We start from the raw sequence: 19,552 nt of genomic DNA, 5'->3' as shown, positions 1-19,552 counted from the left end.
GAAATGGAGCAAATTATATTCCATGTTTGTGTGAGTATATCAAAATGAGCCCCATTATCATGTATAACTATAATGCATTAATACAAATTAAAACACACACACACACACACACACACACACACGCACGCACACACTGCTCTGAAGGCTCCAAATTAAGCTGAAGAGACAGCATGGTCTTTCTTAGTGTCCAGGTGCTTGGTTGACAATGTCCCACCACCTACAGGCCTGCACCCAATGCAGCCCGTTGCCCTGTCAACATACCCATTACAAGGAATTCTAGGGTACACAGGGAAGAAAGATGAGACCGCTGCTCCAAAGTTATGAAACTCAATCTCCTGCACTGTTGAAGGGTGGAAGAAAGTGAGAGACAGAGACAGACAGAGGTCAGCCTCTTCATCAAAAGCCAGGAACATCTCATCCCCAGAAACTCAGAAACAGAGACAAGTAGAAGAAATATGAGGTCGGACACTGAGCCAGTAAGTGCCAGAACAATTAAATTTAAATTTATATCTGCCAGGAAATGTGAAACCCTTCCTTAAAAAAACCATAATGTCATCTTCAGTTTCACTGTAGCTTACACTCACCGGGAAATAGCAAAAAATATAATTAAGAAAGAAAACACACAAAATACAACAGGTCCACCGAATGCCTGCGTGATAGAGCTAGAAAAGACTTCCACAGATTGCATAGTTAAGATATTAAAGAAAATAAAGGGTTGGAACAATTGTTTAAGGTGATTAAAAGAAAACTTAAATGCATAAAAGGGACAACATCAAATTTTATAACAAAATGCTACAAGCTCTGAAAATAAGAATTTCTTGAATGTAAGAAGATATCAAACAAAGAAAAAACAATATTAATAAACTCAAGCACACATCAGTATAAATTATCTCAACTGAATCACAGAGAGAAAAAATTAACAAAACTAAGTCAAAGACGTGTGAAACTCAATCAAATGGTGTGAAAAACATTTCGTTGAATTGCCAAAGGAAGATGAGAAGACGAATAGAAAGCAGATTTTAAATAAAACAAGACAAACTGACTATATTTTTCCTAAACCAGTGATTTCAACGAACATATTCAAAAGGAGAAAAGATGCCTTCCTCTTAGCAGTCTTATCAATTACATTTGAAACTAATTACAAATAGTTGTCCATCGTTGAATGAATAAGCATTTTTACAAATTAACAAAATGGATGACCTAGGGGGATGGGATTAGGAAAGACAGTAGCTGAATCAGACGTAAATTTCCTATGTTCTTATATTAATACATGACCTGTGAAAATCCACATCATGTCTGACCACGAGTTGTTCATTCCCCTTTGTCTAATATAATGAACATCTATTCTTCTCCCCCCATCGCCTTGTTGTGTAAATCTCCATAGTACTTTTCAGAGTGTGAGGCCTACCCTACATGATCTTCTGGTAGGTGCAGGCTCTGGGGGCTAATGCTTAGGTCCTGGATCCAGTTCAGGTTGAGTTTTGTGCAGGGTGAGAGATAGAGGTTTAATTTCATTCTGCTACATATGGATTTCCAGTTTTCACAATACCATTTGCTGAAGAGGCTATCTTTTCTTCAATGCATGTTTTTGTCTAGTATGAGATAACTTCATTGATGTGGGTTGGTCTCTGTGTCTTCATTGGTTCCATTGGTCTTCATGTCTGATTTGGTGCAAAACCATGCTGCTTTTGTTACTAGAGCTGGGTAGTAGTATTTAATTTCCAGTATTGTGATGCCTCCTGCTTCACTTTTCTCACTAAGGATTGCTTTGGCTCTTCTGGGCCTCTTATTTTTCCAAATGAATTTCATACTGCTTTTTCTATTTCTATGAAGAAGGTCATTAGGATTCTAATACGATTTGCATTAAATCTATATAGCACTTTTGGTAGTATGGCCATTTTGACAATGTTAATTCTGCCCATCCAAGATCATGGGAGATACTTCCATCTTCAAAGGTCTTCTTCAGTTTCTATCCTTGGTGTTCTGTAGTTCAAATGGAAAATTTTAATTCAGGAAGAGATTAACAAAAATGCCAAATAGGAATTTTATACTTGAAAAGTACAATTGAAATGAAAAATCCCTAGAGGGTCCAAGAACAGAATTGAGATGATATAATGAATGATCACTAAAGTTGAAAGTAGATCAAGAGAAATGATCTCCTTTGCAGAACAACTACAATAACACAAAGAACAAGGGAATGAATATAATCTCAGAGACCCTTGGGCCATCATAAAGCATAAAACAGACACATATAAGAGGTCACAGAGGATATAATGAGAGAAAGAAAAAATAATAATTATTTGATACAAATATTCATAGTCTTTGCAGTTAGTGGAAAAGTTATAGTCAACATTTCCTGGATATTCTCATTACACAGCATAAATACACAAAAATAATAGAGGTATTGATAAGCCTACATATAAGGGGGCACAATATAAAAATGAAACAAAATGTAACTAATGGATGAACAGGCAATAAAATTCAGAAGAATTGAAGACATTCAAATAGAAAAAATAAGTACAACTTTCAATATTTTCAGGGGATATTGTTTTGTACATAGAAAATCCTAAGTAATTGTGTGAAATCAATGTACAAATGTTAACAATGTAAAACATTAAAGGATTAAGTTTCCATTCCTAGATATTCATCAAAAATAACAAAACAATTAATTTTTTAAAAAACCTTTAATAGCAGCATTGTTTATAATACCTGAATATAGCAAATAGTCCAATTGTCCATTGGCAGTTTACTCCAGATAATAAAAAAATCTGTACCATGGAATATTACTCAACAATGAAAAAGAACAGATCATGACTCATGCAACTATATTAATGACTCTCTATGCATAATTATCATTGAAAAGTGAAGATGAAAATAAACACATACTGCACAGTCTTCCACAACCATGGGCTCTTTGTGTATGGCTTCAACCTACTTTGGATGGAAAATATTTTTAAAACATGTATTGGGTTTGTACTAAAAATATCCAGATTATTTTTCTTATTATCACTGCCTTAAAAATACAATATAACAGCTATTTATATGTTTTATATTGTATTAATATAAGTAATCTAGAGATGATTTAAAATACACGGGAAAATGTGCATAGGTTTGTGCAATTATTACATTATTTATAAAAGAGATTTGAGCATTCATAGGTTCTGGTATCTGTGGAGGGACCCTAGAATCAGTCCTGCATGGATAAGGAGGGATATCTGTATCATCTAATTTAATGAAACTCTAAAAAAGCAAAACTCACATAAGGAATATAAAACAATTCAGGAGTTCCTTGGGGCTGGAGGTAGAGGAAGGGGTTTCGTTTTTAGGGAGAGCAAGGTACCAGGGATTAGACTCAGGGGCACTAGACCACTGAACCACCCAAGCTACTGGTTTATAGGTGTGTACTATCTCTCCAGCAAGGTAGGGGTTTCTTGGAAATAAAAAAAATATTTGAGGATTTTATGAAAATGATGTGTTTTGATTGTGTCAATACAATCCCTGCAGTACAGAGTTGTCAAAAGTCCTGAAATCATGCCCTTGAAACTAGCATGGCTTATTATACCATATTTGTTCCTTAACATCTTTAAAAAAATAGAATCATGTTTTAAAAGATAACCATGTAATATAATGTCTAAATAATTTTCATAAGAAGACTTCTTTCAAGACAAAATATTTGCATATATAAGCTAAATAAATTTCAAATAATATTAATATAACTTCTATATAGAAACTTCATCTACAGCCCAATAAATACTATAAATACCAATCCCTTTAAATTTAAAATCAGTTTTTATTGCTAATGAAGTGATTAGATCTTTGTTTTCAGATTTAGTTGACTATTTAATGATTGGCATAGAGCCATTCTCCAGTATCATGTATTTAAATATAGCATCACATCTAACTTTAAAGGATTAATAGAAGACACAGAAGACAGAGGACCTAACTTAGATACTTTGAATGTAATTATTTTATTTTTATTGTCATTATTCTTGTCAACTGAATGCCTGCATATTCAGACATTTGCAAAGTTTTCAGAAACTTTTACCCTTAATCCACAACATTCTAAGAGAAAAGATGATACTGGTCTGATTAGCATGCTTTATTTATTCTTCACTTATGGACTGGAATTATACTTTTAAAAAAACAAAACAAAGCAAAGACTGACCCAGTTCTAAACTGTTCTATGAGTTCTAAAATAATGAATCCTCTATTCTCATAACTCAACTTCAGAAATCATCCAAATCCACCTCCTACTTTTTGCACATTAGCATTTAATTCACCAGAATTAAGAAATTTGCACTATAGAAGAATAAATTTACTTGCTTTTAGTATGAAGAATGAGGATGGATTCTTATTTACATGCATATGCAAGGAAAAGGTGTGAGATTTCCTCACCAAAGTCCCTCATTAGGAATTTTAAGATGAAGGGTCTTTTCTGCAAGGACACATCACCCTGGAAGAACAGGCATTCAAAAGGTGGATGTAGATAGAACCTTGTCCACTTTATGCTTTTAATGTAGCCCTTCCTGCTCTGCCTCTGAAACTTATTTTTAAAATGGACCCGTTTTCTTTCTCTTCCCCTCTCCCTGCTCCTCCCTAATCACTCCCATTCCCCAGTCTCTGGGAACACAGGATTACCTTTCTTCCTCATTTTAGGCAGATTGATCTGTCCTTGGGCACACACCCACCCCTGGAAGGAAGTAATCCAGACTTTGGGGATGGTACCAGAAGATCTCAGAAATGACTATCTCCAAAATTAACAAATGAATCACAACTCCAACAGAGAATGTATCACTTCCCAGTTCTGCTGATGGGTAGAAGCACAGCCTTTGGGACCGGAGTCTCTTGTACTTCTCCTTTGCTAGCAAGACAATAAAACTTTCTTTTCCTTTTTCACAAAACTGTGTCCTCATTATTAAATTGGCATGGGGGACAAGGATGGAGCTTTTGGTAACAGTGAGGTTTACTTGAAGGAAACCTTTAAAGAAGTACTGACTTTAGTTGTCTTTAATGTCATTCTCGTCACCCAAGGGAGTGAAAGAATGAAAATGTTTTCTTTCTACCAGATCTTGTTCTAGTACCTTAAAGTCCCTTGAAGCATGTGGTTTTTTGTTTGTCTTCCTTTCCCCCCCACCCCCTTAGGCTAAGGAAAATATTCTGAAAGCATACTGACATACCTTTCCTAAAGTACAGAGCTGGAATTATTATAAATTCCATTGATTTTTATTTTTTCCTTTAGAAATCATATATACTGTTTTTCTCCACTGCAGCTTCCCATTTCTTTCTATTTATTATAATATTCAGGAAGTGAAATGCCTTAGGGACGCCATTACATTCTTGAGGGTTCTCTAAATCCCTCAGGAAACACTAAGCAACTTTTAAATAATGTATGTATTCTATTCATTTAATCAGCAGGTAGCTCTAGGGAGTAGATTCCCATTTGAATTAAGGTAAATATATAACTGAATCTTCAATCTAAACTTGTCTTTTGACAGGATGATTTTTTAAGCAGCTTGAGCTAACTTTCATACCAAGGATTCTATGCCTGTGACTCTCCTGTATTAAAAGATAAGTTTGAATTCCAGTCTGCTGCCTCTTACTATTATCATTACTCCATTTACGCACCATTATACAAGTAAGATATACTTAACTGACTTTTTTAGGATTTGGCCTTTGCTTTTGTTTCGAGAAATATAGGGAAATAGAGCACAGGAAAGGGCTGTCACAAATTCCTAAATAAGCTGAGATGTTCCTTAATTTTTCCTTTCATTAGTAAGTTAAATTCACTTCTTCAAATCTTACACACACAGATTCTAAAGGTCAGTTAAAATGCTTTGAATAAAGAAGGAAAAAATATTCGGAATTTAATCTGATAAACACTTCAAATAACAGGAGCAAATGAAACTGTAATTTATCTCCCCTACATGCTAAATTTCTCTTTTTCTTCATCAATATCCACCTTGTGGTGTGCCTTTTACTGGGGGTATTTTAAGTATCTATGTTTCAATTCATTGGAATATTCTTTCTAAAGGGAGAATTGCATCTACAACATCATTATATATTCCCATGGATATTATTTACCTATCACTGTGGATAATCTAGATCTAACATAATTACCTCCTCATTTGTTATTGTCTCAGTATTCTTGTTCTTTTTTCTAACTGAGCCAATGTATAAAGAGTCCGAAAATGAAATGATAATAAAACCAGCAAAAAAAATAATAATAATTCTTTACTTCATTTTATGGAGATAAAATTACTGGTATTGTAACATTTAAAATATTTATTTACATTTATGCCTGGTTCAAAGGGAACAAGGGACAGTTTTTCTCACCCAAGTTCTCATGGAAGATTCCCCTCTGCCCAGTTCTCCTCATAAGGCTGAAGGAAGCTGTGTGGTTGACCTTGAACACAAGCACAGACAGAACCTGTGCTGGACCTGTCTCTATCCAAGGGAGAGGTGTCTTCTGTGCAGCATTCTCCATGTTCTGCAAATGATTTTAAAATAAAGAAGAGTTTATCACTAAAACAAACTGACTAATAAACACAGGTAACACAATATTCCTAGGGATTGGAACAAAGGTCAGGAAAAATAAGACACCCTTTTTGGAATGAGGCAGAGGAATGTGTGAGAAAAATTAGAGTGCACTTTAAAGACTGTGAAAGGAAATAGATAACCAATTCAGCTTATTCAGCAGGACATTGGGGAACAATTCTTAGGAATATGACATAGAATAAATAAGAATGAGCAACTTCTTCATTTGTTTTCCCCCCAAAATAGCCCATGGTACTTCAGATAAGTCTGAACCAACTTAGTTAAAATATTGATTTACATCTTGTGTTTATTTATATTTCCAAATGTATATGTAAATGTGACAATAGATTTGTTTTGTCTTTTTTCCAAGTCAAATGTGGTGCCACTCAAAGATAATATACATTGGTCCTGTGGAAAAGATTATATACTCTAAGAATCTGGTTGCAACTTGGGAAGAAAATTAAGTATTACAAAGAAGGTTCTGTGTGTTTGATAAGTTTGCTTTATTCTGTTGTTTCATTTTGCTCTTTTCTCAGAATAATACAAGGATTTCTGTTTCCTGAGCCTCAGTTAAAGTATTTCTATTGAAATTCAAAGGTCAATTATAAATTGCTTTCACCATGTTTCATATTCCAGCTGGGAAATGCCCTCACCCCATTCTAAATGGTTGTTCTCAGAAGTCTGTGCCTGTGGCTATTATCTAAGGACAATAAAGACTTTCTAGTTAAAATAACTTCAGAGATTTTGGACTCTGATTCTCTGCCTTTTGTCACATCCACCTGTTAAAAAATGTGGGGTACTGGTGCTGAAACCTCAATCCTTGTCCTTGATACCAATCCAATAATGAGGACACGGTTTTGAAAAAAAGGGGAAAGGGAGGTTTATTGCTTTGCTAGCAAAGGAGAAACACAGGGGACTCTTGTCCCAAAAGCTGTTTCTGCCCATCAGCAGAAATAGGGGGCTACATTCTATGTGTTCTCTGTCTGGGTTGTAATTCACTTCTTAATTCGGGGAGATAGTCGTTTCTGAGATCTTCTGGTACAGTCCACAAAGTCTGGATTTACTCAGGGACAGATAACTCTGCCTAAAATTGGGAAGAAAGGGAGATGGGGAGATTAGGGAGGAAAAGGGAGAAAGAGAAAGAAAGGTTTCCATTTTAAAAATAAATCGCATTGGCAACACAACAAGGATTATATTCGAAGCATAAAGTGGACCACTGTTGCAGTAGTTATGAAGAAAGAAAGAGAGGGAAGGAGGGAAAAAATGTGGAGTAAAGGTTAATTATGAAAACATCAGTGGACATTAGTTACTCTTAAAGTCAAAGCCAGCAGTATAAAAGAGATCTTTGAGGAGACCATAGATTAGATTCTCAACCACAATTTTTTATGCTTTTTTAAACTAGACTTTTCTTTAGATATCTTTATACAGTGAAATTGCTTTAGCTTGTTGTACACATTAAGACCAGTATTTGAAATGCATTCTGTAACTGAGACAGAAATATCCCTTTATTCATCAAGGAATTTTTATGGAAGAAGTGAATAAATGGAATTAAAAGAGTCTGAAGAATTTATAGTTAAAATTTTCTATTTATATAAGCAGAACGACCAGAGATGAGAAGTCACTAACTCAAGCCACATAGCTAGTTAGGATTTCCAAAAGGTAAGGATATCATACGGTATCTGTTACTTTACTCCAACCCCCTATCATCAACAGGTATCAAGAAACACAAGACATGGCTCACATCAATTTTACTTCCGTGACGGAATTCATCCTTTTGGGACTGACAAATCGCGCTGAGCTGAAGGCGCTTCTCTTTGTGTTGTTCCTGCTGATTTATGCCATTTCTCTGGTGGGCAATCTAGGAATGCTCTTTCTAATCCAAATAACTCCCAAACTCCACACACCCATGTATCATTTCCTCAGCTGTCTGTCCTTTGTAGATGCCTGCTATTCATCCGTTTTTGCACCCAAAATGCTGCTAAACTTCTTTGTTAAACAGGAGACCATCTCATTCTCCGCGTGCATTGGGCAGTATTTTTTGTTTGTCTCCCTCCTTACCACTGAGGGCTTTCTGCTTGCAGCAATGGCTTATGATCGCTACGTGGCCATTGTGAACCCGTTACTTTATACAGTGGCTATGACTAAAGGAGTCTGCACCGTGCTTGTATTTGGGTCCTGGGTGGGAGGCTTAATCAACTCACTGACACACACAATTGGCTTAGTGAAGCTGTCCTTCTGTGGGCCAAATGTCATCAGGCACTTCTTCTGTGACCTTCCTCCCCTGTTGAAGCTGTCATGTTCTGACACATCCATGAATGAATTGCTGCTCTTAATCTTCTCTGGTGTTATCGCCATGATCACTTTCTTGACCGTGATGATCTCCTACATCTTCATCGTGGCTGCCATCCTGAGGATCCCTTCAGCAGCAGGTAGAAGCAAAGCCTTCTCCACCTGTGCCTCACATCTCACAGCTGTAACCCTCTTCTATGGCTCCATAAGCTTCAGCTACATTCAGCCAAGCTCCCAATACTCCTTGGAGCAAGAAAAGGTGGTGTCTGTGTTTTACACCCTGGTGATTCCTATGTTAAACCCACTGATTTACAGTTTAAGGAACAAGGAAGTGAAGGATGCTGTAAAAAGGGCTACAGGTATGAAACATTTTTGTCCTTGATTTCATACCACAAATCCAAAACCAGGAAATAAAACTGTGCTTTCTGTCATAATGCCAGTAAAGATTTTTATTGGTGTGTCTTAATCATACAGAGTTCTGAGTTTCATTGTGGCGTATCCATACCTGCACCTAACATGATATGATCTGTGCCACTCCGAAGCACAGCAGTACTTGGAAACCTATAGCCTATTCAGTTGGATCACAGCCATACAAAGAGGTCTAGAAGAACAATGTGCCCTAGGACACATGGCTAGTTATTGTGTTAACTAACCTAAAACTAGACTAAGATTAGGGGGTAGTTTTCTTAGATAATTGAGGGCATTTTAATTCCTTTATATGAGCACAAATTGATGTAAATATATATGCATTTGTTATATAGAGATAGGAAGGGAAACTCAGGAACTAGAGACTGGGTAAATGAAAAAGGAAAGAGGGAGACCAGGCAAAGATGCACACCAGAGTTTATTTGTCACAGCTGACAAAGGCCATCTCTCTATAGGAGAGAGAGGCAAAATAGGCTTGAGTTCTGGGACTTTTTTGAGGGAGGCTCAGAAATAAGAACTGAGGTAGGTTTAGGGTTTGGTTGGTATGAGGGAGTGATGAGCCTTTCTCAGAAACTCCCTTGGGTGGGAAAGTGAACCCTTTTCCTTAAAATGGTTGATGTCACTTAAGATGGCCATCCAGATGCTAAGCAAGGACCTTATAAGATACATATATAGAATATAAACATTCAGCTAACATCAAAGAGACAAACATAAATTTTATGAGTGATATAACAATAGATCTTTTGATCCTTCTATTTAGTATAAAAAATTAAAATATTTTATAAACATGAAATATTGAGTCTAGCACCATGGCACATGCCTGTAATCCTGGCAGCTTGGGAAGCTAAGGAAGAGGATTGTAAATTTGAGGCTAACTTCAGCAATTTTAGCGAGTCCCTAACCAAATTAGACCCTGCCTTAAAATAGAAAATAAAAAAAGAACTGATTATGTAGCTCATAGTAAAGTACCTCTGCATTCAAACCCCGTTACCATTTATATATTCACACATACACATATATTTATGCTTGCATTACCTGGAAAATGAAAAGGTATTTGTTTCAACAATTAAAAGTCTAGTATTCTTTTAAATAAATGTGAACACTTTAAGAATGCTCAGTGAAAGAATCTGTTGATCCTCAACCAACTTTCCATTCACAGTGGTTAATCTGAACAATTTTTTCGCTCCTGGTATCAGTTTTCACTGCCATCCCTGAAATTCAACGGGACAGCATGCCATAGTTCCATTACCATTCTAGCCATTACCATTCTACATTAAAAGATCATTAAAATCAGTTTAAGTTCTTGCTCTGAAGAATTTTACTTTGTGTTTTATTTTATTTATTTCTTTATTGGTGCGGGGGTATCAGGGATTGAACTCAAAGGCACTTGATCACTGAGCAACATCTCTGGACTTTATTTAGAGACAGGGTCTCACTGAATTGATTAGTGCCTTCCCTTTGCTGAGGCTGGCTTTGAACTCGCAATCCTCCTGCCTCAGTCTCCAACCCGCTGGGATAATAGGCATGCACCACCAAGCCTGACTTACTTTGTGTTTTAAAAGAATGACTTCAAGGCCAATTTGGAACCTGTAGTAATCAGATTTATCCCTCCCTTTTTTTAGGTATCTTCCAGCATCCTTTTTAGACGTAAATCTGTAAATTCAGTTTTTTTTCTTCCACTCAAATTTAATGCAAGTGCATCACCATAAAACCAAGCCCACATGTACTGATTGTTCCATAGTGATCTTATCTCAAACTATTGTAAATGATCCTATTTCAGAAAAAAAATGCAATATCCTAGATAAAATTTCATTTGAAAATAAAATGAATAAAATGGTATTTTCCAGTCTCTTTTAAATTTGAAACAACTGAAGGGAAATAGATCAAGCCCCATACAGTCATAATTTAGACTCACTAAATATTAATTAACATTTGCATGGGGAAGGTGAGACTAAATTTTTATTCTTTTTTCTTTTCAGAAACAGCCACTTTATTTAAGTAAATATTACCAATATCTATGTAAGTAAAAACAATGGTAGCATATTGAAAATATGCTATATAAGATAAACTGTGCAAAGATATTGATCTGAAAATTAAATTATCAGAATGAAATGTTAATAATACTACCAATGACACACAACACTTGTGTAGTCCTTCAAAATTTTCAGGACCTTTGAATATATTATTTAGGTCCCAAAGGTGCATATATATTTGACATTTTTATATATATGAGATTTTCATATAAGTGCATTTATATGAATTTTGTCTTTCAGACAAATGAAAAAATAAACTAATATTAATAGTGTATAAACCAAATTGTATGTACCCCTTCACAATATTTCAGGAGCATTCAATAAATTATATCTAAAAGGATTAAACATGAAGAATATTATACAAACAAGATAACTGAAGATAAGAACAACAAATTGAAATGCTTATAATTTTTTTTTCAATACACAACTTAAAAAGGAAAAGGATAGGTTCCAAGAATGCACATAAAATGATATAACTCCCTAAGTGTAATGTGTGAGAGGAGGTAATATTTTATGGAAAAAAAATGTAATTTTTGTCTCATACTAACCTATAACTCCTGCTAATCAATAATCACATAATATACTATAAACAAAACCTAGGCATTTCCATGATAAAAAAAGAGGCAAAAATCACAGTCGTAGAATTCTGATGGAAATTTAGGAGGCTGGTGGCAGATTTTTGTAATGTAAACTGAAAATAATTAACATTTTTCTATGTTTAAAATAAAGTTATAGTATAATTTATATGTTACAGGTCTATTATGAAATTAAGTGAAATTTACTATAGCATATTCCAAATGTTCTTAGGTATTTGGTAGAATTAACTGATAGAAAATAAATGAGAGCTTCATCAAAGACATACCTGATGTAACTCTGTTGACTGATAAGCAAAACATTAGGAAAAATGGTCTGAGAATGCACACTTATAGACCCAGTCCCTTCACTCCAGATGTTCATTTTACATGAATTTCCTTTAGGTTCTCAGGGAATCTCTGTCAAATATGTGTTAAGTTTTTATCCTGTTGTGTAACCTTGAAGTTTGTGTTTGGAAATTCACCTACCTCAAAAAGACAAATACTTTGTTGGTACCATCTAGACTTGTTGTGGTTACATTTATATCTTGGTCATGTTCATTACTTACTCAGAAACCAGAGTCAGTTCAGTGAATTAATGTTTCTAAGATTCAAAGTTTGGGCTTGCTTCATCAGCATGGAGTGATTATGTTGTTCCCAACTATGATAACAATTTTCCATTGTCTTTGATCAAATGTGACGTGTTTTTAAATTCCATCTCCCCAAACCATAAACATTTAATGATCATATAGCCATCTCATCCAAACTATAATATGATATAGGCACTCTAAAAATACTCTGACTAAATAAAATAATGGCAATTTTTAGTTAAAGAAAGAGACAGCCTCTCTTCTTAGATTTTATATCAGTTTAGATATGTCTTCTGAAGTCTGAGAATTCCTATAATCTCCTTCTTCTTTCGTAGACACTTCAGCATTCAGCTTTTGTTAGAAAACCCTCCAGGACTAAAAGTTTCCATGTGCAAACCTGGACACTTCATTTAATTACCCTGAGCCATATGCAAGGTCAATCAGAATGTTAATCAATTATATAAATATAATGATTAAAGAAAATAATTGAACATATTAGACACCTAATAAAGAAATCATCTCAATTAAAATTCTTTCTGACATTGTTTCCTAGGAAAAAGAAATAATGATTTTAACTAAATTGATTATAATATTTTCTTTGTCCATATTCACCAATTTTTTTTCACTACTGCTTCATTTTAAAACCATTACAAATTATCACTACCATGTACATATGCAGTTGTGTTTGCTGGTTTGTTTGTATACGGCATATATTTGTTTTTCAGTTACTCTTATTATATATCTTTGCATGATATATAGCCCGCCATTTCACCCTGTATTCATCACCTTTTATGTTTTTATTATATTCTACTACCTGTATTCTCAACATTCCAAAAGATGCTTTCATATTCAACCAATATAATGACAAAATGTTAAACCTAATTTTATTCAGTTATCCTAATTGCCTAATTTATCCCTAATATTGAAAGCAATCTACTACATGATGATACACGTGAATGGATACACACAAACACACACAGTTGAAATTCTATGTAAAAATTACTTCTGCTATTTTGTGTGACATTGTATTGAAATATACATCCCCCACACATATATTTGCATTCTCTAAAATCACTTCCAATAATAATATGCTTATAAATTTTTATATTCAGCAACTTAAAATTTTTAGGGCTTTAAAAATAATATATATATATATACCAGATTATGCATAATATGTACACATGATAAAATGATATCAATTGAAATTTTAAAAAGATAATTTTTAACAGTTCTATTTTCCCCTGTAGAGCCTTATATAAGTAAGACAAGAACATCTGTGATATTTCCTCTCTAAAGTTGACAAAACATTAAATACATGAATGACTACCCTTGGGGAGAATGCTAGTACCTTAATTTCCTCAAGTCTATTTGTGGCTGTTTTAATGAAACCCAGTGTTCACAAAGCACTGGGGATCCCATCCTCTATAGACCCAAAGCCAAATATAAACCCAACCGTCAGGAAGTTAAGAGGAAAGAGCCAGGAATTCCTCTCCACACCAGGTACGTGTCCTGCTCATGTGTTCTCACAAAGGATTTATAAATGCTTTCTCTGATCTCCAAAAAGAGAGTTGTCAATTCATGCAGGGAATGCAATATGAAGTAAAATCATCTGTTTCAAATTCATTCCAATTACCAAATACTCAAAATGGAATTTTGCCTGTCAGGTGGCTTTCTTGAAATAGAGAGTGGGTTTATTCCACATTTTGTCAATTAGCTGTATATAAAGCTTCATACACTTAATTTTTGTGAGAGTCACAAGAAAATATACTTAAGTAACTACCTTGATATCTAAGACTGATCATTACAATCTATTGGATTTTGCCAAATCTGAGAAATAGAGCAGCAATTTCATTGACATTGTTACCAGAACTGTTTTTTAAAAGCAAATATCAGTTTGCTCTATCATATCTGATTTTACAGTAAAATAAAATTGTAACATGAAAAGTAGTCCAGAAGAAAGTGACGATTATAAAGAAACAATTATGAAATCATTAAAATTAAAAGAAGCTCACAGTCACAAATGCACTTTGTTTTAAAAGAAGGTCAATCAAGCCAAAGTTAGCTAAACACTAGTAAACCAAAAACGAAAAAAAAAAAAAGAAAATTCTAAAGTTAGCTTAAGCAAAAAGTCATTTGTCAAGTATGTGAGTAGATAGTCTGTATTTTCTCATTCTCAATTTAATTTATTTTTTCTTTGCAGTTCTGGGACTGTGCCCAGGGCTGCATACATGCTCTGCAAGCGTTCTACCACAATTCTCTCTTTTCTTCATCTGCTTTACTTTGTGTGAGCAATGTACTTCTATAGAGTTCTATGCCCATGCATGACGGTTTCTACATTTTTTTTTCTGTCATTCTCACAATTTCTCTTAAGATAGTTTATAGATGAGTCTAATAGTTTGGTTTCAAATACAGACTATTCCAGTAAAATGTAACCAGTCATTCTTTTAGATTACTTACAGTTTCAACAAAATGAAAATAATCAATTCTTTCTTGTAGCATTGCTTGAAGTTTTTAAATTGTTATTACATAATTTACTTAATGTCACACTGATACTAAGAGGTGGAAATCTGAATCCTTGTGTTTATTACTCTTTATTCAAAGTTAGGGGTGCATCATTCTCAAGTATTTTGGATGGTTGCATGGGAAACGTTCAACATGTCTTTTACTTACTGAAAACTTCCAAACAACAGTGGGATATTTTGTACTCTTAAACTTCTGAGGTAAAGAGTGTTCCCTTTAAACACTATTTAAAAGTTACTTCATAAGTACACAATATATTGGCAGCATAATTTTCATAAATTGTGAGCTAGATGCTAAAAGTCTAAAATAAAATTAATGATCAAGTATGTCCTGCATAAAAACTCAGATCCATGTGTCATCTGATGAGTAGGAAGCATATGATAAGTAGGAAGCATAGATATTGTCTCTAAAATGAGATTTGAGACTTTGACTTCAGGGATTAAAACATATTGCGGAAGATTTCCAATTCTAAGAAATCTAAGCATTATAAAAAGTAAATCTAAGCATTATAAAAAGTATCTGATGTAGACAAATCCAAGTCTTTGGAGTACAAATACTATGAAGCATCAGAGTAGATAGTGATAGATATTGTTTGGCATTAGAAATAATTATTTTCCAGAGCAAGTTATCCTTTAAAACTAAACAATTTATTACCTTAGAAAGTATTTGACTGTTTTTATTTTATATTACAGATAGATTTGACTCTCACTTCCCTTTTTTTTGGATACCCTCTAAGTTTTAATAGAGGATATTTTATATATATATATACACACATGTACATTATACATATATGTATACTCTGTTTTATTTTTTAACTTGTTCAAATATCATGTATAACAAATTTTCACATTTCCTCAGAAATCTGTTACCTATGGAGGAATATTTTTGTATTAGATTACTTTGTTCTTTGTTAAAAGACATTCTTCCTGGGGCTGGGGTTGGGGCTCAGTGGCAGAATGCTTGCCTAGCATATATGAAGCACTGGGTTTGATTCTTAGCACCACATATAAATAAATAAAACAAAAGTCCATCAACAAATAAAAAATTAAAAATTAAAAAAAGACATTCTTCCTTAAGATATAAAGTCTTTGTCTTTTATTCTGGAATCTAGAATATTCCAGATCAATTTCTTGAATTTTCTCTATCAAACATTCTTACTAGGACCTTCTAAGGGGATTGTCATTTTTCCACAGGTTCTTATGTGTTACATTAGGCCAATTTAGACCCTCCAGAGCATTCACCTGTAAGTTTGTATTAGGACAACTTTTCACACTTGCAAGAGTTTATTTCACCATGGATAATTTTCACAAAATTAAAGATGCTCAGTTTTCTAAAGTTGCTAATGGACTGAACTCACATATTCAAGCTGTGCTCTTTGGTTATTTCTTTTTCTTCGTCTTCTCTTGTTCCCTGCAGATCCTTCTTAGGAGAGCCACATACATGGCTGGCAGAAACATCAGTGTGATAACTGAATTCATCCTCCTGGGGCTGACCGATAACCCTGAACTGAATACAGTCCTCTTTGTGCTGTTTCTCTTGATCTATGTGGTTACCGTGGTAGGAAATATTTGGATTATCGTGGTAATTGTGTCCAGTGCCCAGCTTCATTCTCCCAAATACTTTTTCCTGAGCCACTTGGCTTTCTTGGATTTTTGCTATTCCTCAGTCTTTATTCCTAAAATGTTGCTCAACTACTTTGCAGGACAGAAAGTCATCTCCTATCATGGTTGTCTCCTTCAGTATTCCTTCGTCAGCCTCTTCCTGACCACGGAATGCTTCCTTCTGGCTGCCATGGCCTATGACCGATACCTTGCCATTTGCCACCCCCTGCATTACAGAGGTCTCATGACCCCCACATTCTGCATCTGCCTGGTGACTGCTTCTTACCTGCTGGGTTGTGCCAACTCACTCACCCACCTGAGCGGCTTGCTCCGGCTGTCTTTCTGTGGGCCCAATATTATTGACCATTATTTCTGTGATATTCCTTTACTCTTCCGACTCTCTTGTTCTGACAGCCACCACAATGAGCTTTTATTCCTTGTCCTCTCTGGAGCGACCTCAGTGACAACCTTTTTGTTGGTAGCTAGTTCCTACCTGGGAATTCTTATCGTGGTCCTGAGAATGAACTCCTCCAGGGGTAGGTACAAAGCCTTATCCACCTGTGCCTCCCACCTGACCGTAGTTACTCTCTTCTATGGAACAGTGATGTCTACCTACCTGGGAACCAGCGCTCACTACCCACAGGACAGACAGAAAATTCTGTCTGTTTTTTATACTCTTTTGCTGCCAATACTAAATCTTCTAATATACAGCATTAGAAACAGAGAAGCCAAAGAAGCCATGACAAGAATAATGAAGAGAAAAATATTTTTCCATTGAATATGAGTTTTCAAGGACGTTTTAAGGAATATTTATTGAACCTGCAGGCAGTAAAAACAATACCTACAGCTTGTGGAGGGAAAGGAAAGTAATCTGAAGCAGCTTTTGTGCAAAGATGCATTATTGCTTTTAGGAACATACATGCACAACTCTCACATGCATCCATGTGAACATACATACACACGTTTACATGGAAATGGTTTCCTTTAATCTCTTTGGTTTACTATTGAAAGGCCTGTGAAGTAAACTGGTGAAAGAGAGATTAACAGAAGAAAAAGTGAAGCTTATCGAGATGCAACTAGATGAATAATTAACGACAGAGATTTCTATACTCAATGTAATAGGGAAAAGGGAGGCAGGAGAAAAAAAAAGTTTATGGGAAAAAATAGGCTTCTAATAGAACAAATTGGAGACAAAGAAGTTTGGTATAGTGCTTTTTTTGTGCAGTTAGAAGTGGGCTTCTCTTGTTCCTGGAAAAGAAAAAAAAACTGTTCACCCTGCAAAGGCAGTTTTTCTATCCTCTCCTTCCTGCAGTGAAGAAGCCTTGGAGAGAGTATTAATGAGCCCTATTTTTGGCAATTTCTATATTTAGTCACATAAAGAAACCTCTAAAAAACTTCATTGTGTATCTCCTGTCTCAATTAGAAACAATTTTCTGTCACTTTGGTAATGGTTCTAATAATCTAATTTTCTATCTAACAAATTGAGATAATTTCCTATGAATTAAATATAGAGGAACCCAGCACATGGACAATAGCACAAATATCTGATAAACACACACACACACACACCACCACCACAACCACCACCACCACCACCACCGCCACCACCACCACCTTGAGAAGAATTGGTTACAGAGTGGAAGCTCAATCTTCCCCTTCACATTTAGAACCCTCTAGACTGAACCATTTTACAGATGAGGAAACCAAGGATTAAGGGACTTGAAAGAATACCAGAGAGCCAATAACATTAAATATGTGAACTGGAATTCAAACACACAGTACCTGTACACATTTATGCAGACCTCTTTCATACTTTACAGTAATAAGTAGAATTGTATGTGTGTACTATACATGCTATTTTTTTTTACCTAAAACTCTGGAAAATTAGGCTATTTGATTTAAACATTTTAATAGACACAGAAATGTTTCTTTTTATGGCAATTCTATAGCTGTCAGTTTTACAGAAATAACAAAATAATAATACAAAGGTATTTTTTTGTATTAGACTAGATTAGAATCCATGAAAAATCAGACTTAGGGAAATTTCCATAAAACAGTCAAAAAATTTGAAAATGATAATGGTTTTATTTTTTTAACAAAATAATGTTTAGAACACCATATCACATTGTTTCAAATGGCAATCATTTTATGGTCACTTCAGCATTAAAAGCCCAATCCAGAGTCATCATTATGCCCGTAATTGAAATGAGAGCAAACACAGATTTTGTTAAATACCACTTTTGCAATATGTAGTGAATACAATTTTGAGTTTGCAAAAAGAATGTTTATATCTATCATATAATACTAGTTAAATGGTTTTAAATAATAATTTATGAATAAAATATATCTGTTAGTTAAAATCTATTTTATTCCTAGTGCTTGACATTTAAATTTATGTAAATATAATAAAAATGTTAAGTGAATTTTTTTTATTATTTCTATTTAATAGTTTTTTCCAGAATAATTTCATTGTTAAATATATTGACTACATATAACTGCAATAGCACTTTATGTGCCAAAATATAAGTAATTGCTGTTATTGTCATAACCAAGCTTTCTAAAACACAAAACAGTTTGCCTGAAAGTTTTTAGAATATGACAAGATGCTTTCCGATTGATATTCCCAAATCATACATTAAAACTTAAATCTGTATTTTTATATACCCATGCACTCATTTTTGGGTGTTAGAAATTTTATTTTTTTCATCTGACCAAGTAATTTTTGGCATAATGAATTCTGTACAGTAGCCTCTGCTCTGACCTGCAGTTTCACTTGCTAAGGTTTCAATTATTCACTGAGTGTAAGGAAAAGAGGGGACATGGTAAAGATATTTTCACAGAAAGAGCTCTATTTTATTGCTAGTTATTATTGTTCATCAATTCCTGTGCCCCGTTCATAAATTAAACGTTGTCATAGATATGCATGGATAGGAGAAAGTAGCACTTCATCTCTTTGTACACACATTTCCAGGTCAGTGGACTCAACC

At 34.5% G+C, this 19,552-nt stretch overlaps 2 protein-coding genes across 2 annotated transcripts; both read left to right on the top strand.

Moving 5' to 3' along the window:
- Positions 1 to 8,266: 8,266 nt before the first annotated feature.
- On the top strand, positions 8,267 to 9,205 carry LOC113177556 (olfactory receptor 5J3-like). Its single transcript, XM_026382105.2, has one exon. It carries the CDS (start codon positions 8,267 to 8,269, stop codon positions 9,203 to 9,205), a length of 939 nt encoding a protein of 312 aa, XP_026237890.2.
- A 7,199-nt stretch (positions 9,206 to 16,404) lies between these two features.
- LOC113177557 (olfactory receptor 5J3-like) lies at positions 16,405 to 17,343 on the top strand. Its single transcript, XM_026382106.2, has one exon. The coding sequence runs from the start codon at positions 16,405 to 16,407 to the stop codon at positions 17,341 to 17,343; it is 939 nt and encodes a 312-aa protein (XP_026237891.2).
- Positions 17,344 to 19,552: the final 2,209 nt, after the last annotated feature.

The sequence above is a fragment of the Urocitellus parryii genome, chromosome 4 (assembly GCF_045843805.1).
Source record: "Urocitellus parryii isolate mUroPar1 chromosome 4, mUroPar1.hap1, whole genome shotgun sequence".
Taxonomy (NCBI): domain Eukaryota; kingdom Metazoa; phylum Chordata; class Mammalia; order Rodentia; family Sciuridae; genus Urocitellus; species Urocitellus parryii.
The sequence above is the reverse complement of the archived record's forward strand: the minus strand, read 5'-3'. Positions and strand labels throughout refer to the sequence as shown.

Bases quoted from the DNA above. Each gene is read 5' to 3' on its own strand.
- LOC113177556 (XM_026382105.2), top strand. From the start codon at position 8,267: ATGGCTCACATCAATTTTACTTCCGTGACGGAATTCATCCTTTTGGGA.
- LOC113177557 (XM_026382106.2), top strand. From the start codon at position 16,405: ATGGCTGGCAGAAACATCAGTGTGATAACTGAATTCATCCTCCTGGGG.